We start from the raw sequence: 23,981 nt of genomic DNA, 5'->3' as shown, positions 1-23,981 counted from the left end.
TATATATATATATATATAAAACCATTTCTATTTTTCTCACAGATATTTTTTTACAGTGACATGTGGGGAGGGGGGAGGATCTTTTTTTGAAAGAAAAATTCCAGTCAGCTTTATTTAGACTACCCACTCCGATGTAACTTCAAGTCATTCTCTGGTTGCTCAAATGAAATGCAGTATTAGATTCATAGACACAAGTATCTGTGTTGCTAATAAAACGCAAGAGACAGTTTCCAGATGCAGCAGTATCCCAGGTGCAAAGTGTCCCAGGTGTTATCCAGGAGTTTATACACAGGGAGTTCCTGAAGACAGGTATTATTAGAAACAGTGATTGACATGTCTGATATTATGGGGTGTATTGAATTTGTGGCACTGTACATGTTTGAGATGTGTATGCAAAGTTCGCATTTGTCATCCTATGTAGTAAATATTATAAGTATTGTTTCATAGAAAATAATTCCAGGCACGGCAATATAACACAAATTTATTCATTGCAGAGAACGTGTTTCTGCATTTTAACATCAGTCTGATATGTTGATTTGTGGGTATCTCTTTGGAGATATAGAATGGGTAGTACAAACTGGCTGGAGGAAGAGCAAATGCTCAGTATTGATCAAAACTAGAGGACTGGCTAGTTACCTTAACTACTGCATTTCCCGATTTTGTAAAACTTTGGGAGGATTCACAGGTAGAGAATGTTTGTAACAAAGTGCTTCTGAATTTGAGCAGGACTCCTCCAAAATATACTCTTAGCTTTAGCTCTGTTTTGTTTGTTTTTAACTACTTACCTCCAACTCTTTTAAAATGCCACGCTGAAGCACAGAAAGGGGGAACTGACTGAAAGAGGCCCTGTGGTAAAGGTGCTAACTGTGGACAATGGACAATATTTTTTGTAATAAAATGAACATATTTTAATGTTATGAAAAACCAACATTTTTGTCATGTTTTGTATTTGCGTACTGTATATAGAGTTGATTGCACAATAACTCAAAAATAAATTTTTAGTTTTGTATATCATGGGAGAAAGGTGTGTGCATGTGGTATGTGCTATGTGTGGGGGGTGGCATAGGTGACTGGTAGGGGGTGCACATGCCCCCCCGGGATGGGGCCAATGCCCCCCCCACTGGCTAACACTGATGCTCTTGGCAGGACCAGTACCCTCCCAACAGGGCCACCGCCATCAGCAGCTTCTGCAGGTGCCCCACCCCCAATTCATGAGGCACCAATCACTCATGGGGAGTGGTACATGTGGGGGGGTGGTATGTGGGGGGTGTGGTGTATGTGGTAGGCGTGTATGGTGGGGAGCATAGGGTATGTTGTGGGGTTGTGTATATGTGGGGGGTTGTGGGGAGCTCCCTGTTGCTTCTCCTCCTCCTTTTGATTGGTGAGGCCAGACTAGAATAGGCCAAAATAAAAATATTTTCCCCCTTTTGTTGCAGGAACCTGGTAGCTCAAATGAAATAGCAGATTTGCAAAAAATGAAAAATGTTGAGCTGCCAGGTCTGGGGGGAAGAAGCAGCAGGATCCTCACTTGCAAGAACACTGTCACCAGATATTGAATCCACCATGAGTAGCTGTTCAAGACAGTCAAGCTTTGCGGACAAAATGTCAAAAGAAGATCAAGAAAAAGCAGATGAGACTTTAGCTCGAGCTATATTTGCAAGTGGTACACCTCTTTCCATAACTGAAAATCCATACTGGAAGGAACATTACAAACTAATTCGCCCATCATATAACTTAATGTTGCATTATTGCTTATCACATCCTCTCTTAGACAGAGACTGTGACAGAGTTCAAACAATGGTTATTCAAAGGATTGGTCAAGCAGAATCACTGACTGATGTCAGATGGATAGACTGATATACAAGGAAATCCTTTATTGAACATTATGTTAGCAAAACCTGAACCAATATTCCCGAAAGCAATTGCTACCAAGTCTTCTCATCATACAGGTGACTACACAGCCAATTTACTGAGTGAAGAAATTGGAAGTGCAGGTCCCTCCAGGGTACAAACCCTTGTAACTGATAGTGTGTGTGAGCGTGTAGGGTGATTTTAGCCTCTTTTCCCCTCTTGTACTCACCTGCCACAAGTTGGATTAAATAGGAAAAAAGAAGGAGATCAGTGGACTTTGATGTTTTTGATTGGTAAATACCACCCAGGTGTTAAAAGCTCAAGTAAGGGTTTATTTTCCACAATAATAGATATAATCACAACAACCTCACCAATTACTTCATTGGCGAGGACATTCTGGGTTACAGAAAAGGGAGAACTCTGGCTTGTTACTTGAGAGATACTTTGTAACTAAATTGCATCCACCGACAATTACTTCATTAGCGGAGCGCGTTTCTCCGCATCCTCTGTTCTCCTCCTGCGGCTCTCTGTTTGTTCTGCTATCTTCTCAGCAGATGCTGCCCTGACAGGGTCAGAGACTTGTCCTGATTCCCGTCTCCCTGTGAACTGTCCCAGAGACACAGTCTCTCATTTGGCTCGGGGCAGAGCCGCTTCCAGCACTCACCGCATGTAGTCCAATTTCCCGGATCATCGCCCGTCATGCGTCCAACCTGTTCTCCAGTGTCCCCAGCTCACGGTGCTCTCTGGGACCACAGGTAAGAATCCTTTCCTGCTTTCTCCGTCTTCCTGGGATCTCGATCACCCCTGCATTTGTCTTCCAGTGCCCGAAGGCAATCAGTAAATGTCCTGCTGCTGGTTTTATCTCCGGTTTTCGCGGGCTAATTATCTAATCTTCCCCCTGGTGTGAAATCCTCTCCACCTGGCAGGAGCATTCAGGGGTCACTCCTCCCAGAGCTAGCCTGTAACAGAGCTCCTGTCCGAGTCCCTGTTACAATGCAAGTAACATGAAAGCTGCATGGCAAATATTAAAGGCAAAATATCCTCAGTTAATAGTATTTGGCTGTCTTGCTCATGGGTTGAATCTTTTGGCAAAAGACACAGTAAGTGTAAATACAATTAAGGCAATATTGGGAAACTGCAAAGTGATTGTGAAGGGGAAGGAAAGTGCACTTTTACTGCCAGAAGAAACTAGATGGGGCTTAGCTACAAAGTGTTTACATAGTTTACTACACACAAAGAACTGTTTACAATGTGCTTCAGTAGATGACACAGTATCCAAGATTATTCCCACGAACATTCGGAAGCAGATCCTTGACAAGGATCTGTTCTGGGTTCGAGTTCAAGGATCATTCAATTTGCTACTACCTGTTTCAGTGGCTATCAAGAAACTTGAAGGAGATGCACCAAGCCTTTCAAATATTCCAGAGATATTCAGACAACTGAATGAAAATCTAATTGAGCTTTTGCCTTCTTCACCTCTATCCAAAAAAGTAGTAGTAAAACAAATTTTTTACTAAGAGATCTGAGTTTTGCTCTCATCCAGTTAATCTGGCAGCAAACCTTTAGGATCCTCAATGCAGAGGACATTTATCAAAAGATTAATTATTTACTATTCTCGATACAATTATGGAAGTAGCTGAGAATGTCCCCAGCATCGACAAAATAGCTGTGATGACAGACATTGCCAAGCACCGCACAAAAGAAAAACTTTGGAGCAAAGATATCATTTGGCGGGCAGCAGAGAATATGTCTCCTCTCACATGTGGAAGGGATACTGCAACACCCACCTGTTGTCCAGAATTGCTCGAAAGATCCCAAGCATTCTCCCAACAGCAGCTTCTTGTGAACGGAACAGAAAGGCTTTCAGCTCAATCAAGACAAAAAAGAGGAATAGGCTAACAAATGAACACACCGCTAAGCTTGTTTCTATTTCTCAAAATCTCTTGCTTCTGGAGAATCAGTCAGAAGCACAATTCATGAAGAAGATGCAGTGGGATGATAAACTGCCCTCGCCCACAGACTCATTGGTAACACTATTTGCCTCAATCTGATTCTGAAATGGAACTAATAAGTAGTGCAAGCGATTCTACAGACAGTGACAGTGAAACTGGAGGTGCCCCAATGACCTCAGTGGAAGAAAGTTAAACTCTATTGAAGTAGATGAGTAGAAAACCACGGCATATCATACACAGTTCTTTTGGTGTATTAAAATTAGCGTGTCAACAGTTTTCAGTGCCTTCTTTCTTTTTCTTAAATTTAAACAAACAATGTAAGGGAAGTACACGCTATTGTGTATTGTCTTTACATTTTTACAAGTATTTCAATAAAAATAATTTCTTTCCACAAAAAGCTTTGAATTTGTTTGGAATATAATGTTTAAACTACATTCAGTGTGCTGTATTTATTTTTTTTCCCTAATCAAATATTTCAGTTCAAATACGTGTGGCTATTGAGACATGAAATTAACATGGGGGTACTCTTTTAGTGTTGTTTACTAAATATAAGTCAAATAAACATGCTAAATCAGATCACACTCTATTTCGTAGATTTCGTAGACATTAGGAGCTGGAAGGGACCTTGTGAGATCGAGTCCAGTCCCACTCCCCACCCCCCCTTGCCATAGGCAGGAAGTCAGCTGGGATCAAGTAATCCCAGCGAGGAAAACATCCAGATGTTTTTTGAATGAGTCCAGAGTAGGTGCTTGCACTACCTCTGGTGGGAATCTGTTCCAGACCCTGGACACTCACATCCTAAAGACATTTTTTCTTATGTCTAGTCTAAATCGGCCTTCCTGGAGTTTATGGCCATTAGATCTTGTTATCTCTTGGGGAGCTCTGGTGAACAGCTCTTCTCCCAGGTCCTGATGCACCCCTCTTACATAATTGTAGGCTGCTACCAAGTCCCCCCTGAGCCTTCTCTTTTCCAGACTGAAGAGTCCCAAATCCCTCAGCCTCTCCTCATATTGCCTGCCCTCCAGCTATCCTCTGGACTCTCTCAAGTTTTTCTACATCCCTCCTGAAGTGCGAGGCTCAAAACTGGATGCAATACTCCAGCTGCGGCCTCACCAAAGCTGAGTAAAGCAGAAGGATGACATCCCTGGTTTTGCTTGCAATGCATTGGTAGATGCACACCAGAGGTTGGTTTGCTTTGTTAGCCACAGCATTGCATTGGTGACTCGTATTCATCTTGTGGTCAATCAGGACCCCCAAGTCTCTTTCGGTCATGGTACTAGTGAGGATAACACTGCCAAGCTTGTAAGTACAGGCATCCCGCATCTTACGTGGGGGTTACGTTCTAAAGGCAGCGCGTAAAGGCGAAAATCACATATAGTGAAATCTCTTATTACCGTGCCAGCGGTGACTGCCTCTGCCTCCAAAACCTCCCGCCGCCACCGCTGTCCTATTTAGGGCATTGGAAACTTTAGGGCATAGGAAATTGGAAAATTACAATGGTTTCAACCATTTTCAAACTGGTTTATGTGCACTGAACATCTGTTCTGTTACAGGTTTAAAACAATTTCTGGTCACTTAAACTGTTTATGTGCAATGTCTGTCCCTAGCCCAGAAAACCACCTCCCTCTCTCCAATCTCTCAGTTCTAATCCTCAAAGGGAATTTACTGAACACCCTTCACACATAAGCCTACAAATTTCACTTTATCAACCTACTGGATAAAAAAAAATCATGGACTAAATATAGATATTGGATTTATGACACATTATGACCTGTCTAACATCTGACTCCCCAGGCACCTCTCCACTATTTACCAGCTACATCCCCCAACCCCGCCACCTGTTTGTCACCCATTGACTCCTATTTACATAGTCACTGACTGGTTTTCCAGTCTCTGGATTCTTTACTATTCATTCCATCCAGGACGAACGCAGACCAATTGCAGATACTTCCTCAATCTGAAAAAGGGTGCTCATGCCCAAAAGCTTGCAAAGAAGATTTTTTTTCCAACTATTTGAATTGGTCTAATAAAATATATCAGATTTACCCAAAGAATTGTGTCTTCTGTTAGAAAGAATTCAGAAAGACCACAGCATGTCAGAATATTTTTGATGCTGCTACAGATTCTTAATTGAAACCTCTGAATTTATCTTGTGAATTGCATGTAGGTGTTTGCACACCTAACACTGCTAGTATTGTGTGGCACCCTACACCACCCTTAAAGGTATCTTATGGCACCTTAATTGAAAATCACTGGCCTAAGCCTTTTCATGGATCTTGTTGGCTCCTTTGTACCTCGGATCCCTGCCTAGACAACAGGAACAAAAACAATACTCTGCCACACAAGGCTACTGTGAAGAGGAAAAGATGAAAGATTGTGAGGTGCTCAGATAATGTGCTAATGGAAGCCAACTAAGTACCAAAGAGGGATAGAAAAGGCTGTATTTTTTATGAGTTCATATATTTTAAGGCCAGAGGAGACTGTTAGATCTTGTCTCTGACCTCTTGTATGAAACAGGCTAGTAAATTTTAACCAATTACCCTTGTACTGAGCCCAGTAACTTGTATTTGGTTAAAGCCATTCTCCCAAGAAGGCATCTAGTCTTGTTCTGAAGATATTAGAGGGTGAAAGTCTCCCTTGGAGATAGGCCTTACTTATGGCACCAACTCACTGCTACAGATGCTCCATATTAATAAAGAGCAGCTTAAGGGAGCCTGCCAGGATGTTGTACAGTGACTAAAGTGAGCTTTGCTTATATCAGCTGGTTTGGTTTTAATCACTAACTATTCTTGGAGTTTTCTCAAATCTCTCTCTCTCACATTCTACTGACAAGAGGGAGGTAACGCTGCATATTCAATCACAGCACAGCTACCAAGACCATTATTATGGCTGGCCAATTTAGGTGCTGACACACAAGGGTCTTTACCACTGCCTAAGTACATTCACCTTTACTCCTAATTTCATTACTGTTTTCTTGATTATCTGGCCAATTTCAGTCCTTCCTTCTCACATTTGCAGTTATTTTGTTCTTAGAATATTGGAAAAGGATGGTCAGATGCTGACAAGTTTTCCATAACAAAATTAGAAAACTAAAAATTTTCATTTTTCTTAGAATGTTTTTGTTATTCAGTAAAGAACACGTGGTCAACTAGTTAGACAACTATGCTGGAAAGTCAGGCAGATGGAGGCAGTCAGTATCTGCCTGGCCACTGCATAGTATACTGAGTATGCTCAGTAGACATGTAGACACTTAGTCCACATTGCAAAGTTAACAGAATCACAAACCATGCCTAAGCATAAAAAATGCTGCTTATGCAGTTGATTGGCTAGTTACCCACATTTGATCATGTATAGGGCAATAGAGTTTGATTCCTTATGTCTTTTGCATACGAAGTGGTCAACTACTGCCAGTGGCCTGTGCCTGTCACAAGCATGAGCTGGAGTTACATATGCAATATGCAACCACAAGCACTAAGGTGCATGGGGCAAAAATTCATAACCCACAAGAAAAATTCAGTGTCATGCTGCAATTCCCAGTTTGCTCTTAAAACAGAGGAAGGTAGTAGGCAAAACTTGCCCTCCCTATTCCTGGCTTTTAAGAAACATATGTATTTTGAATTTAAAATTATGTTTGGTCAAAAGAACATCATGCTGGGAGCACCCTACTGACACTAGCACTCCTGCCCACTGGTCACAGACAGGCTGGGGTCCATCCACAAGAGCAAGTTTAGAGGCACTGATGCATAAAGTTTAATCAAGCAACAGGATGAAGTTATTTATTTTTGTCAGTAACACATATTGAGAGAATATGAAAATTTACACGGCCACAAAAAAAGCTTTAATTATTAAATTAATGTATTATAAAAACAGCTAATTAATTCCCTACTGCTTATTTTTCATTCCAGCAGCTGAAATGCATCCTTTAAAAGACAATAAAGTCTGCTTCAAACCTGTCCCAATCTTATTATGTAACTTTTCCTCCACATTGGAAACAGTAAATCCTGCTTGTGATTCAGAGCTAATTATATTATAATGTGCCATTCTTCATGATTTAATATACTGTATAAACATCACTATGTAAGTGAGTCCATGTCGTTGTGAGATTAGTAACTGCTTTAATTTTTAATTTGTGTTCACACTTTATTATTGGAAAATTTCAAAACTCAAGTGCATTATGATGGATTTTTTGGTTGTTTGCTTTAGCTGTGAAGTAAATTACAAAATTAAGAGAGTGGGGAAAAAATAAATTACAAATACCTGCTTCTGCTGCATGAAATTACAACTCCTGAAGTGGAGCGTTAATTTTTTTCCTCTGAACTGTGACTGATAAACAAATGAATCAGCTATATGATTATTGAATTTCACAATAGGATCTTTGCCACCTCTAGAAGTTGAAGAGAAAACTAAGATGAAAGCTGCGCAGCAAAATACATGGGAGTCATTTCTTTATCTATTGAGTTAAACCTTTTTTAAAGATAGGAAGGGATTAGAAGAAGCCAGGGAGATCAGTCAAGGTTTACATATAAAGAGACATAGGCTGCTTGTACACGCCACAGGGATTTACTTCAGTTTAATCCTCCTTAATTTGAAGCAGTGGGTTTTTAAAAACACCACTTCAAATTAAGGCAAAGTAACCCCCCATGGTGTGTACAGAAGGGTGAGGCCCAATCCTTACTTGCCTCTCTGGCGGTAGGGGGTGGGGAAGACGAGCTGCCGGAGGGCCAGGTGGTCCCTGAGCTGTCGGGGGGAGAAGAGGAGGGGGGCAGTGCTTGCCTCCATGGCAGTGGTGGCACCCCTCATGAGGCACCCACCCGCAGGCACCCTTCCTGGGAGGTCCTAGGGGGCATCGCAGCCACGGAGGGAAGGACTGGGTCCCCGTAGTCACAGAGGGAAGCACTGGGCCCCCACACAGCTCAGGCAGGCAAGCAGGCTCCAGGGTGGGGGAGATCAGGCTTGCCGTTTTGTCTTTTTTTTCCCTTCAGTAGAGCCTGCCTGCATGGGCTGCCACCGGGCTCCCTGCACAGGCTGCCTGCATAGTCCCTGAGCTGCATGGGGCCCAGTGCTTCCCTTCATGACTGTTAGGCAGCAAACTAAAACACCTCAGACATGTTTTATTTTGCTGTGTCCCAAAGTCATTTAATGCGCAATATGCCATCAACAGCGTAAACAGCTGCCCCATTAAAGTGGTACAATATGGCATTTAAATAGGCCTGTGCGAGTCGGCAGCAATCCGATCCAGAGCTCTGGACTGGGTTTCTGCCTCGATCGGCCGAAGCAGCTCTGAAGCTTCAGAGTCGCCTCGGAGATCCGGCCATAGAGTATAATGGGGGGAATCAATGAAAGTTCTATAACTTTGTTGTTTTTTGTCTGGTTTGAATGAAACTTGCAGGGATGGTAGCCCCTGATGAGAGCATGAAACCTGCCAAATTTCAAGAAGATGAGTGCAGGGGCTTGGGGGGAAACTGTACCCCAATTTCTTGAAAGCAAAACTCCTGTCACGCCTGTGTTACACCACAGTGGGGTCAAAACTGCACAGTGGTAGCTCTTACTGAGGCCACAAAGCCTGCCAAGTTTCAAAAAGATCAGTGCAGGGGTTTGAGGGGAACTGCCCCTCAAGCTGCAGACAAGCAAAACTCATGCCATGGGTGACCCTGTGTGTGTTAAGGTGCAGTGGGGTGACAGCTGCAGGGATGGTGGCCCCTGCTGAGGGCACGATGCCTGCCAGCTGTCGAGGAGACAGGTGCAGGGGGGTTCTGGGGCCCGGCACCCCTAGCTGCTGACAAAAACTCATGCCACAAGTCAAAGCAGTGGCAGTGAGGCAGGGAGCAGAGGCTGCAGTCCACCCTTGCTTCATGCACAGACCGAGGAGCTACATGCCGCCCCCTTGGCTCCCCAGTGCCACGCCTCTAGAGAAGCTGCCGGGCTCCGATGCTCTCACGACCTGGCCCAACCAGGCCAGGCTGGGGCAATCAGAGCCCGGTGGTTCATCCAGGGGTGCAGCATGGGGGAGCCAAAAGGGAGGCGAATGTGCCCTGCCTTCCCCAGCTCCCCCATGGTGTGTGCAGTGGAAGGAGCTGCCCACCCACAGCCCTGGAGGAGCCATCAGGCTCTTATTGCCCCATGACCTGGCCTGGCCTGAGCACAGCCTGCCCCTGTTGGGAACAGCCTGGCGTAGTCCCAACCCCAACCCCACTGCACCCCGTTCCACAGCCCTTCCCCTGGCAGTGGGCCGCCGCAACACCTGCTCTGCTCCGCTCCCTGCCAGTTGTTGTCAGGGGGGTAGGAGATGTGGCACCATGGCTCCCTCTCCCCCAATCACCTCTGCTTCCTCCGCTGAGCCCCAGTGCAAAGTTATGCCCATAGCCACCCAGGCCAGCCAATCACCACCTGCCCTACCAGCAGGGCATGCACAATTGGCCCAGAGCATTATGGATAGACAGACAGATGGACTAAGGCTTTTATTATATCAGAAATATACACACACCCACACATATATACACACACATACATACACACGCACCTAATTATACACACACACATATATAGTATACATAATTATATACATACACACATGCATAATTATACATACACATATATACACACACACGCACACTATATATGTCTATTCAGATAGATAGATAGATACAATAAAAAAGATTAGTCTGTCTGTCTGTAATATGTCTGGCCAACTGTACGTGAGCTGCCAAGAGGGCAGGCAGTGATTGGCTGCGCAGCCTGGGCTGCACGGTCCCAAGTTTACATCGCTGCTGGGGAAGTTTGGCAGTGGGGAACACACCCTGGCTGTCTGAGCAGTGGGGCTTCCCCCCTGCTTCCCTGCCTGAGGGTGAAGGGGGTGATCATGGTGGCAGCACCCCCCAGAACAGCCAGCAGGGAGGGGGAAGTGGTGAGCAGGATGGAGGAAGGAGAGTGGGGAAGCAGGTGGATGCAGGCCAGGCAGACCTGAAGCGGAGGAGGGGAGGGGGGCCAGACCCGAAACAGCGAAAGGGGTGGGCAGTGGGATTGAAATCAAAGTGGCAGGGGGGAGCGGGGCCAGACCCGAAGGGGTGGGGGGAAAGCAGGGCAAGTGGGGTTGGACCCAAAGAGGTAGGGGGGAAAGCGGCAGGGGGAAGGGGGGAATGGAAGGGGGTGAAGGTAGAGCAAGGATGGACAAGGAGCGGAAGTGGGGTTGGGGTGGTGTGGAGCGGGGCAGGACCCAGAGCAGCAGTGGGGGGTGGAGTGAGGCCGGATAAGGAGTGGTGGGAGGGAAAGCGGGGGCGCAGGGTCAGACACAGGGCTTTGTCCCCACCTCTTCCCCGTCATTCTTGATGGGCAATCTGCTAGTATATATTTATTAGTAGTAAGTTGGAAGATCTTGAAGTGATTTACAAATACTAATTAAGCCTCAGCATACACCTGGGTGATACATAAGTGTGATTAAGTTCATAATTATATTTATTATACTGTAGGGCTGCAAATAATTTTTTGAAATCTATCTATGGCTAAAACAAACCTACGTTTTTCTGTACACTTTTTGAAAGTAACTGTAAATTATCATTTTTTCCTGACTAATAGGTCCAGAGAAAAGAAAACAAAAAATATAAAAAGCTAATTTTGACTGTAATAATTATATACAAGGTCAGGCCTGTCACTGCAGAAATGTGATTTCCCCTGAGCCTCACTACTTTTATCATTCAGTCACACATGGCTTAACACCACAGATGGTCACTTTCTTAAGTTTTCACTTGACCTCAGATGACTGATGCTCCTGCATTTCTGATCCTGCTGGGACTATTCAGACCCAAACAGGCTGCCCGGCCCTTTCTTTGCAACCAGAGTTATGATCTCAAATGCTCAAGTCAGATGTTTCAATCCATAGGTTCAGTTCAGTTCTACCAGGAGATCTGGCACTATGTGAAATACAATTTGCTTCATTATGCGGTTTTCCAATATGGTATGAAATGAGTGTCTTGCCACCACCCTCAGATGAGACATAAAGCAGAGGTCATAGCCTCTGTGGGGTTTCCTGGATTTCTATGGAAAACTCAATGTTATTTTTATTATTGTTGTATTTTTACTTAAGAGCCAGGGCCTGAACCCTAGTGCACTAGCCAAATTACAATCTGCAGGATTCATTTTCCTTCCCCAAATTTTGTTATTGGCTTTAAATTATCACACAGTGCTGCTGCATGTTTTTAACCATTACAGCAGGTGTACAACTGAAGTCCTACACAGAGGAAATGAACCTTAACATAGCTGGTTTCCCTCCTCTACTGTCACAGTCCCACCTGCCAGAAGGAGTGTTCCTGTTCTGAACTGACCCTAACAATCAAATGTGCCCTGTCTCAGGGTTTAAGGGTTTAGAACATGCAAATAGAGTGATGTTACAGCAAAGGTGGCTTCAGTGTCAGGAGTTTGGATGTTTTTTTCTTTTTTCTTGGGGTTGGGGGAAGGAGGAAGGATTAGCTAAACAGTGGTATGATCCAAAGAAAAGGTAAATGATAAAAAGAAATGGGGATGAGGTTGGCATCTGGAGAGCAGGAGGGAGGTGGAGTAGTGGTTAGATCAGCTCATGGAATGCACTTGAGCTTGAGAAAAAGAGCACAGTTTGCCTCTAACAGCAAAATTGTGTACCAAGGAAATCCTGCTTCCATTGCTATTTACAGCACCATGAAACTTAAATGAGCTTTTTTATGTTCTTATCTTCATCACAACTATCTGCCAAAATGTTTTGAACTCATTTGCATATTTTAGGAAGAATAGGATGGCTTTTCCTATACGATTGTGTCTTTCAAAAAGGATATGACAGACCTGGTTAAAATTCATAAGGTTCATCCTTTAGGAAATGCCCAGATGTTTAAAACTGGTTTTGTTCCTGAATGGGACAAACAGTCAATCTTGGAGTTTTTCACGAAAGAAACTATCCTGAGAAATGTCCTGTTTGAACATTAGATTTTTGTGAATGATGTCAGTTGTCTGGAACCTCAACCCCCTGCTTCTGATTTCTATGTTATAATATAAATCAAGGTGGTAAAGTTCTGTATCAGTTGGGTAATATTCCACAAAAGATTTAATTTTTCATCAGAAAGTACTGATTCAACAAAACCTGTTCTGCTGAAACATCCTTAACCAGCTCTAGTTTCACATACTTCGGAATTTTAGTTCTTGATGCCTGGGGACATTGTACGTGGCTCTGGAGAAACTGCACTGCCATGCTACATTAGCTCTGCACTCCTCATGGGTAGAAAGATATTGACAACTTGAAGGAACCTGAAGAACAACAATACACAATATGATGACTATAATGGTTGATTTATGAAGAAGGATAAAAAAAATTATATCTGCATGACTTGTCTAACTGCATAACCTCCCCACAAATAAAACAAGGCTGGCTATGATAAGTTGCTACATCCCCTCTAATGAGGATCTCCCCTCTAATGAGGAAGTGCTTAGGATGAAATTGATTTTTTTTTTTAATTTGGAAGGACAGATTTAGGAGTGTGTTGCACCAGTGGGTCAGCAGTAACTTCTCTGAATTTCATCAATATTTTGAATTGGTCATGGATGCTGCAACATCCCTCCAGCTGATTCAGGGACTGAAATGTAAAATCTTGGCTTCTGATAGATCACATGAACTTCCTGAAGGATGCTGGCTTTATGCATGTCTGAGTGGATTACTCTTCTTTCTTGTAGGACATACAGTTGAATTTTTTATTGCTTTTACCCTTTGCTTCTAGCTAGCTTTGCACTGCAAGAATGCCTGCTAGAGACAGTCAGTCTGCTCTGAGCAACAGGGCTGCCTTTACTTTGGGCTCTGAACAAAAATTATTAGCATGTGGGACAAGAAAGTGGCTAAAATTTTGTGCTGCATAGATTCTAGGCTACTCTGGAGTCGGTTATGGTACTAGTGAGTCCAATGTTAGGCACCTAAGTCCAATCCTATGATCCTGGAAACCCCTAGCTGAGCTGCCACCTAACCCTGGGAGGGCCTAAAATCCATAGGCACCTCAATATTACACTTGATCTTGATCTCCTGGAACCCAAACCTCAGCTTCTGGGCATTCACAACATCACCTCAGTCTTATCAGCACTGAACAATTCAGAGCACATCACATGCCAAAGCTTGATTAAGATGCAGAAACCAGATATGACTCCAACTAAGACCCCACTAGTTCTGGGGTACCTGGGGTGGGTCCCTGCTCATTCCACTGGCTGCTGTTGCTTCTGTTCTCAGGAGCCTCACTCTCCCCATGCACTGTGCAGAATTCTTGCTCTCCCCATGCATTGTACAGGGGCCTGAGAATTGAACTCAACTTTAGGGATTCTATTTTGGGGACAGGCATTTGAAAGTGAGACTTTGCCAGAGGTGTAACTTGTAGTTTGTGCCCTAGACAGCAGAGGAATACCTGTTAGGTATGCCTGTAGAGCACTGGACTGGAAGCAGATGGACCTCAGACTGGCTGCTCAGAGCAGAGACAGGACACTGCCGCAAGGGGACACACTGCTGCCAACAGCCAGGTTAATCCTTCCCTGGGCCCATGACTGACACAGTTTTACGTGGAGAGTGACCCTCCAAAGCCAACCCATTTTGCAGTGCCTACAGGGCGAGGAAAGGTTAACCTGGCTGCTGTTGTTAATACCTCCCTTCCCAGCAGCAGCATCTCCCGTGGGAAGAGGGGGGAGGAGGCTGACAACAGGATGCCTTCCCCTTCTCCAGTCTGCAAAACTGGAGCTTCAAACCACCTGCCTCCATTCTGCACTTCTCCCCCATGCTGAGAGCCTAGGGCTCATGCTCCAATCGCCAACTCTTACTTATACTACTGGGCAAGGCCTAACCTCCTCACTGATCCAAGACAGGGCTTCTCTTCTATCTGTTGTACAGCACCTAGCACAATAAAGCCACAATTTCTCCTTGGATCCCTGGATGCACTTGTAATACAAAAATAAAATTATTTAGTACAACTTCAATCTAGTAAGCAGAGCATGACCTTGGCAGTGTCATGCTAAAACATTGGGTTGGATCCAACTGGCTCCACTTTGTAGTTTTTAAGTGGCAGTTGCACGGATCAGTAGCACATTTAAAACTTCAGCCCCACAGCAGAGTAATTAAATGTATATATTTCTTTTCCAAAACCAATGGCAACAGCAAGCCAGATCCTGAGTTAGGCTTGGAACCCTAGAAATCCCTATCCAGTTATTATTCCATAAGGGCCCTATTCAGGGAGTAGATAATAACTGGTCTAATATAAATGGTGAACAAATAAAAACACTAACAGCTTTTGACTCAAGAACCTTTGAAATAGCTCTATAAATCACAGCTCTTGACATGGTTTGTTTCACAAAAATGTAATAAGGAAACAGAATGTAATGTCCCATCTTTCAAGGCAATTTGCATATGTGTCCATTGTAATGTGTATATTGCCAGCTATGATTTTTCTAGTCAGTCTTGCAAATAAAATGACTAGTTCTATTTTGAAGGGTCCTTAAATCAAGAAGATAAAATTAGTTCATATATTTCAACACACAAGTGGAATGAACTGGACTCCATCTGTACATGGGTATAACCATGTTATTTGTGATACCATAACTAATAAAGGGCCAAATTTTGCCCTTTATTAATGTTCATTCAAATACACTCAGAGCAACTATACTAAGCAAGTATTAAAAAGCATAAAATCTGCTTCTCAGACAAATAACTCATTTGACCTGTTTTCCAATATATCCAGTAGCAGAGATTTCCACAAATTAGTTGTGCAATACAGAAAAAAGCAATTAAAAGAGAAATACATCCATCTATTTTGAAGTGGTTGTACATCATTGATGGTAGGGTAATCATGCAGCACAAGTGTGATAAAGCTGTGAAAAAGGGTAATACAATCTGATATATTAGCCAGGGTATATGCAGTAGAGAGAGGTGTGCAGTTCTGGTCAGTGGTGTTCAAAGACGAACTTAAGCTGGATGAAGTTCAAAGAGGGGAACTAAGCTTGTCAAGGAAATTGAGACCTTTTCTTATATGAAATAATTAAAGTAGCTTGGATTGCTTGGTTAAGCAAAACAGACTTTAAGAGGAACTAGGATCACCTTTTACATGAAACTTTGTAGAGACAATAAAGGAAGGAGAACTTTTTTTTTTCAGCTGAAAAACACTAGCACAAAATTAAATAGCTACAATCTGGTTATGGATAAATTCAAATGGGATACCATATTGGTCAGCAGCCTATGGCCTATAGCCCAGATATGAACTACAGAGCCTTTGGATGTGGCCTATGGAGCCATGGATTTGATGGCATTCAGAGGCGAGAGCCTCTCCCTGCACAAAACTGAAGTTAGATGTCTGGGCTCCAGGAGAAGGGGAGCTCTGCTTATGCCTTGCCACAGTCCAGCACCACAGACACTGATGGAGTGGGGATTTTGACTTGCTCAGTTGAACAGCAGAGAAAAGCAATGGCAGAGGCTGAGTCCTAATGCCTGCCTACCTGCAACCCGCAACCCAGGCCGGATCATTATAGCCCCCTTCTCCCTCCCCCCAATAAAAAGTTACTGACCCCTAGCATATCATAAGATCTCTAATGATCAGAGGAGTAATGAGTTGGAAAAGACTTCATGGAAAAGTGGTAGGACAAAGAACCTGAAGTTCTAAGAATGAAATAAAGAAGTTAATGGAAGGGCTGGTATGATGGGACAGGAGATTATGTCTCATTGATCAGTGTGTGTGATGTCGAGTCATGTGTCTAACCTCAGGGCTCTGGTATATAAAGGTGCACCAATATACAAGTCCCATATTGCATTGTCACCAATATAAGGAACATTTACATTATCGGCAATCGGCTTTTTTGGCTGATGTGGCCGATAATATCTCCCATAAATGCCTTGTGCATGAGCACAGCTGCAGCGCAGCACACAGGTGGCAAGGAGTGTAGCCTGGCAGCATGGAGAGCAGCATCTAGCTGCTAAATCTGTTGTGGGGAAGGAAGGAGTGTGGGGGGCAGACTGAGGCCCCAATGGTGAGGGAGGTCCCGCCCCATCCAGCCGGGGCAGGATGTGACATGGGACGGAGGCACGAGCAGCTTCTCTGAGGAACAGCTCCTGGGGTGCATGCCCCCTAGATCTGTGCGCTGGGTGAGAGCAAGCTACTGCTGCAGGCTGGGGCCAGGAGCAGCACCAGGCTCTTCCCAGCAGTGAGGGGGACGGGGGGGAAGGAAGCTGGGGCTGCACTCAGGGAGGGTCACAGCAGCACTTGGAGGCAGGGGCTACAGCCACTCCAAAATTAATTGTAGCCCCTCTCCCAGAACTCTCACCACCCACTCCAAGCACAGCTCCAGCCCAACCCTCCCTCTAGGAAGACCCCAACACTGCCACTGTCCCCAGCCCGCAGTGGCAGCCCACCCTTGTGTGACACCAAGATCCAGGGGGCACATGCCCCGCTGCACTTCCAGGGTGTGTGCAGCAGTGGGAGCCACCCCCCACCCCCTGGATGAGCCGCAGCTCCACCTCATGCACCACCTGCCCTGGCTGGGTAGTGTTTGCCTCAGTCCCAGGGCCAGCCCCACTCCCACCCTCACCATGGGGGGCCCATACCCCTTCCCTTGCCCAACAACAGACATACCAACCAGACGCTGCTGTCTACGCTGCCAGGTCACATATCAGGAGTCGGATCAGTATCAGCTGATATGGGTTGTTAAAAATTGCTACTGGCCCAGAAAACCTCTATCAGTGTACCCTTAGTGGTGTATAGAAGCTCTTGTACTGTGGAATGTGTCCAATAAGCCCAAGCCTCAGGGATTTTGCTGGTTGCCATATGGGGTCAGGAAGGTTTGTTATTTTCCTCCTCGTGAATGCTACTGGCTTTGGGAGACTGAGGGAGGATCTGCCTTCCGCTGAAGTACTGGAACACTGGCCATAACTAAGACTGGAGGTTTTTAAGCGAGGTGCACTGGTGCTTCTGCCAGTACTTAGAAAATCCACAAGTTGCTGGCTCAAAGAACATTTTTTTTTCTGGTCAGAGTCACAATGATCATCAAATCTGGGGCCAAAGCAGAATTTTCTCCCTAGGTCAGAATTACATGGAGTGTAAGGGGTTTGCATTCCTCTGCTGCTTGGGGCATGATCCTTTGCCTACTATCTTCTGAACGTATATTAACCAACTGCTTACTTCTCACTGCAGTGGCATTGTAACCCTCTTCTCCCATGCATTTATGGTGGGGGGTGATGGGGAATCTTTTTGGCAGGCAGAGGAAGTAGTGTTAGTCATGGTCTCCTTAAAACAGTAGGTCAGTGGTTAGGGCACTCACCCAGCCAGATACCTTCCTTCTTCTGGCTAAGGAAATTGAAATCCTTGCTCCAAGACCTGCTTATATAATTAACATATGGCAGAGATGCTCAACCTCTGGCCCATAGCACCATGTCATCTGGCCTACAGGGCTCCCCATGGGTCCATAAATTTGGCTGGGCCCTCAGGACTCAACCTTGGCACATGAGGGCAGCAAGGGGCAGTGTGTGGTCCCTAGGACCCAATCATGGCATGCAGGGGGCAGGAGAGGACAGTTCTGGGCTCCTAGGACCTAATCCCAGCACATGGAGAGCAGGAGTGGGTGGCACCAGACCCCTGGGACCCAATCCCAGCATGTGGAGCTAGGAGGAGGTAGTACAGAGCCCCAGGGCCCAATCCAGCCCATGGACTGACCCCGTGCCACTCATCTCGCCTGCAGGGCCAAATGTTGAGTATCACTGACACAAAGTATAACAAACAAATAGGTCAAGTCTCTTGCTTCCCTCACTGGCATAACCAAGACTAGTCAGTTAGCCATTCACTCATTTGTGCTCTCTCTGGCCACTGACTTGAACAGCAGCATAACTAGGGTGGAACAACCAGGGCAAGCAGCCTAGGCGTTGGCTGTGGGAAAGAAGGGAGGAGGGAGAAAAGCTGGCAGCTGGAAGCAGCTACTGCCTCCATGTATCACAGATGACCCAGGAGCCTGACTGTGGTGTTAGACAGATGTATTAGAATTCTTTCTTCCCAACAGCACTATCGCAATGGGACAGCTGAACGATATCCCACATCTTGAGAAATGTGGTCCATCCTGGATTTGAGCTCCTCGACTAGAGGAAGGAGCTGATTCTGGGTTCCCACCTCCTAGATGAGGATTTCTAGTATGCTCTGAGAATGCCTACTTGATCAAAGGGTGATGGCTAGATAAATATCTCATGCTGGGGTTTAGGCAGAAGCTAGGAACCTGCTTGCTCAGAAGCATCAGGCTTGGACATCCAGAACATTGGGCACCTGAGCATATTAGTACTGAGAGCTTATCCAGAATTAGACAGCAACCAAGCCAGACTTGGAGACACTTAATTCTGCCTTAGGTGTATTCCATATTAAAAGTTTTCCTGGTAGAACTTTGAGTGTGGGGATGAAACACACTTCCTGCCATCAGAATCATGCAACTCAGCAAAGGGGAGAAAGGCTACTGTCATTGCTCAGCAGCAGGCTGAAGGCACAACTACACAGTCTGGTCCTATCAACTGGCTGCGGTGGTCCATTCGGCATGCTCTAGTGGTTCAGCTGCTGAATGGAGCTGTGCAGACCTGCCAGTGGCACATCGTAGTGCACATACTCTGGCAGTTTGGCAGCAGAAGCATCTGAGTGGAGACACAGATCATGTCTATTTGATGTACATGGTCCCTTTTTGGATTTGTGCCTCCAAAGTTCCACATTCTACAGCGGGTCTTACTATTGACACACAACTCACTTAGCTCCAACCTCGTACAGGTAGATTTTGAAAGCTATGCTTTGCAACATTATCAGGAAGGAGAGAAAAGCCACATTCATTAGTCTTCTTCGTTTGCATTTAGCAGGCACTGCAAACATTAGTAACTGGGAGGTTCATTATATTAAACAGAAGTCTACATTTGATTCCTACGCTGTTCTCCCTGGAATCCTTCACTGATGTCACGCACAAACAGCACTTGAGGCTTCATGTTTTGCAGGATAACATGTTTACAAATCATCTTTTCCTTGCTCTCTAAAACTTCAATAAGAGTTCATTAAAACTGACAAGCAGGTCTACTGAACTAGCAAAGAGAGAAAATGTGTAGGCTGTAAGAAGAAGAGCTCTCCTCAGAATTTAGGTTTAATTCCTAATTGTTTCTGTTTCCTTCGCCAGCCCCACTCTTAGTAGTCATAAGTTTCTCTCCATCACCCTGTAGGTTTTTTTTCTGTGATGTCCCAAAAGGAAAGCAAAAATCAACCAGACATAAAAAACATTCCTCTCTTTTTAGCAAAGGCACCCTCTATTATGAAGAAAACCCCATCATTACAGCCCACAGCCACAGAAGCATAAACTAGCTCAACAGTCCTTTGCTATTCAAATTATCCCATGGGGAATCAATCTCTCTCTCTCTCTACCCCCCCCCCCCAAGCCTGATGTTTTCTTTTGATTTTAGGTATACATCTCAGGCTAGGCCAAACGAATTGGGAATTAAATGGGGCTCCTGCATGCAGTAGCAACAGCACCTCAGGGTAACTGACTCTCCCTAAAGCCCACCACACCAGCACTGGTAGTAGTAGTGGGGATATTTCATAGATTTCATAGACATAAGGGGCTGGAAGGGACCTTGCGAGATCATGGAGTCCAGCCCCCTGCCATACACAGGAAGTCTGCTGGGGTCAAATGATCCCAGCAAGATATGCATCCAAGCACCTTTTGAATGAGTCCAGAGTAGGTGCTTGCACCACCTCTGGGGGAGTCTGTTCCAGACCCTGGACACTTGGACTATAAAGAAGTTTTTCCTTATGTCCGGTCTAAATCAGCCTTCCAGAAGTTTGTGCCCATTTAATTGAAGAATGTGCTCTTCTCTCCTTGACATTACAATAGAGACAGGAACAGCGGACTGTTCCTACACAATAAACATTAAGTTGCCACCATGAAGTGAGATTCTCAAAAGTCCAGTTAGAGGTACTTTTAAAGTGAATTCAGTTAGCTTTCTCCTCTGAAATGCTTTTTTCCCATAAACAGTGTCCCCACCCACAAGGGCAAAGGGACTACTTGTTCTATGTGACAAGAAGAACAGAATGGGAATGGTCCTGCTTTGAGCAGGGGGTTGGACTAGATGACCTCCGGAGGTCCCTTCCAACCTTCATTTTCTGATTCTATGATTCCAATGAGGTCCTCAGTTTCAAAGTATGTTAATTCAAGTCCTGTCCACACACTTAGACCCTTCATTTAGTGCTGGTTATGCTTGTAAATGAAAATGCTTGGACTCCAGTTAGTATAATTCATTGGACACTAATCCAACCACGCTGCAAAATAACCCTTAAACTGAAGGGGTTGACTGCTCTTAACTGAGCAAGGTGAGCTCAGGAGTTAACTGTGTTGAAGATGTAGCCAGAGAAAAGATGCAGAATCACCAAACCCAGACTCCCAGACCCCCTCCACAGCGCTCTATGATTAAGGTCAACCTTCACAGTGGACTACTGCTTCACAACCAAACCAAGCTACTAAATATTACTGACCACAAAAATACAAAACAGCAGTGCTATAGTGTACAGGGTATGTGTAAGGAGGATCCATTCAGGGGAACTTTGCTTGCTTGTTGGGGCTGGAGAATCACAAAGACTCCAGGTATTCTGAGAGTCATATTAGGAATAAAGTCACAGGAAGTGTTTGAAGGAGGTTACCGCTGCGAGGAGACTGTGTGGCACTTTTTAAGCAGAATCCATCAAGAGAGGCAGACTGCTCTGTTCGGAAGCACTGTTCTTTTAGTTGTTGGTGGAGAGAGACTGTCTAAAAATTTATATTCGTGTCTTAGGTAGAAAGGGAAATAAAAACTTTGAGAAACAGAAGTGAGTAGCCAGGGACTGTCAAGAGAACAAACTTTGAAGACAGCTTTGTGGGAGCAGATTCCTAGGGTTTTCACACAGGTAGGGTAGTTACAGGACCTAATGGCTGAAGGACAAGGGATTTGTAATCCAGGCTTTCTTGATGCTATTAATATTAAGGCTAACGATTGTGGCAATTATTACCAAGAAAAAAACCCTGGTTAAGAATTGAAAGGTACCTGAGGAGAATTAAGGGAAGCCCAGAAGAGGAACTGAGAGACTGTTTTGTTCCAGGAATGTATGCATGTGTGCTCTGATTTACTTCCACAAAATGCCATGTTAAAACAAAAATTGCTTGTCTTTCTGTTTTACCTGCGCTTACAAGCACAGTGCAAGGCAACCTCACCTGTGCAGGGTTGAACTGGGAATTGATCTCAGTGGCCTTCACCACATGCCTTCTAGACAAAAGCACATTTCAAAATGACCACACGGCCCCTTCCATGGGATAAGTCTGTCCGGAACTTCCCAAGCTTATTTTGCTCTGTTACTGCATTGCTTCCTCATGGTCAAAACAAACATCTTCCCCCCCCCCCCACCTCCCCCCCAACCCTGACCTAGAAGAAGTTTCCTCTTCTGTTTCAGGCCCAGATCAATTGTCAGCCTTTCAGTGAAACCTGCAGGGAACCAAATATCCATGTCTCTCTGCTCTAATACCTTATCCTTGAGGAAAACAAGCTGGAAGTCAGCTTGTTCCTGTTATGCTCTGAAAAATCCCATTTACAGGCCTTACTTCCCGGCAGGAATAGTGGGATTTCTGCCCCACGCTCCCCCCTCCTGCCAAAACAAACTTTAAAGACCTGTAGCATATATGAGCTCTCCCAATCTGGGGGACCAGCTGGCATGTACATAGCCAAGAGACAACAGGCTTCTAGCAAAAAGTCTTATTGAGGCTGACTTTTCCTTAGAACAAGGAAAGGATTCCTTGCTTCTCTGCTGAAGGAGCTATGGATGAAGAAACACAGTGGGGTCAAATCCCACTTACACTAGACTCGGACTCAAAGATGTGCCGCAACCACAACATTTCCCCTTCCTTCCCCCACCCCCACCCCATGGCCAAGGGCTGAGCTACAACCTTGAGCCGGAGAGTCCGGGAAGGAAAAGTCAAATGCCAGCTTGACTAGACAATCAGGACTCCTCGTAGAGATGATCTCTTTTATTAGATCAACAAGATTTTTGCAAAAAAAAGAAAATAAATTATTTAATTGCAAGCTTTTGGGCATAAACAAGCTTTTGGACACAAACACCCTTCACTGACATTTGCGCCCAAAAGCTTGCAATTAAAGAATTCAGGCATAAACACCCTTCACTGGCATTTGTGCCCAAAAGCTTGCAATTAAGTAATTCTGGCACAAACGCCCGTCACCAGTGTTTGCGCCCGAAAGCTTGCAATGAAAGAATTCAGGCACAAACACCCTTCACCAGCATTTGTGCCCGAAAGCTTGCAATTAAGGAATTCTGGCACAAACGCGTTTGCACCCAAAAGCTTGCAATGAAAGAATTCGGGCACAAACACCCTTCACCGGCATTTGTGCCCGAAAGCTTGCAACGAAAGAATTTTTTGTGTGCGCGCAAAAATCTTGTCAGTCTAATAAAAGTGATCATCTCTACTACCAGTCCTGATTGCCTTTGCCTCTCTAGACCAAGACGGCTACAACCTGGATCCCCGACAGCTTGACTAGAGGCAGGCGCCAGGAGCCCCGCAGAAACACCTGCTGGCATGCTGGTAGCTCGGACAGCTCCTCAGGCGGGGGTTGGAGGCTGGTACCACCCTTACGCCGCTGGAGCAGGATAAGGATCCTGACTGCTGCCCCTGGCCGGGAGCGGCGGGAGCCCCGGCCCCGGCCCCGGCCGAGCGCGGCGCGCACTCACCGCGGAGAAGTTCTGGGGCCCGCACAGCTCGCCGCGGTACTTGCAGGAGAGCAGCATGTCGTCCAGCTGGTGGCCCAGGCGGTCCATGAACTGGGCGCTGATACCCTCGTAGTGGCGGGGCGGCAGGAAGAGGCGGAAATCCGCGAGGGGAGCGGCGGGAGCCCCGGCCCCGGCCCCGGCCGAGCGCGGCGCGCACTCACCGCGGAGAAGTTCTGGGGCCCGCACAGCTCGCCGCGGTACTTGCAGGAGAGCAGCATGTCGTCCAGCTGGTGGCCCAGGCGGTCCATGAACTGGGCGCTGATACCCTCGTAGTGGCGGGGCGGCAGGAAGAGGCGGAAATCCGCGAGCTTGGCGAACCACCGGAGGCGCGACTCGTCGCCGCGGAGCAGCTCGGCCAGCAGCGGGCGGGCCGTGTGGTTGGGCAGCAGCAGCCCCA

The 23,981-nt window shown here is 45.5% G+C and overlaps 1 protein-coding gene across 1 annotated transcript in view; it reads right to left on the bottom strand.

The window, feature by feature from the left end:
- Positions 1-23,981, bottom strand: part of LOC102386911 (acid-sensing ion channel 2) — a 454,052-nt gene that overhangs the window by 426,382 nt on the left and 3,689 nt on the right. The window contains exons 2-3 of the mRNA XM_025200734.1: positions 23,850-23,934; positions 23,546-23,784 (exon numbers count right to left, since the gene is read on the bottom strand). Coding sequence (XP_025056519.1) covers positions 23,546-23,784; positions 23,850-23,934 — 324 coding nt within the window. The remainder of the gene's footprint in view (positions 1-23,545; positions 23,785-23,849; positions 23,935-23,981) is intronic.

The sequence above is a fragment of the Alligator sinensis genome, unplaced genomic scaffold (assembly GCF_000455745.1).
Source record: "Alligator sinensis unplaced genomic scaffold, ASM45574v1 scaffold161_1, whole genome shotgun sequence".
NCBI lineage: Eukaryota > Metazoa > Chordata > Crocodylia > Alligatoridae > Alligator > Alligator sinensis.
This window is presented reverse-complemented; position numbering and strand designations above follow the sequence as displayed.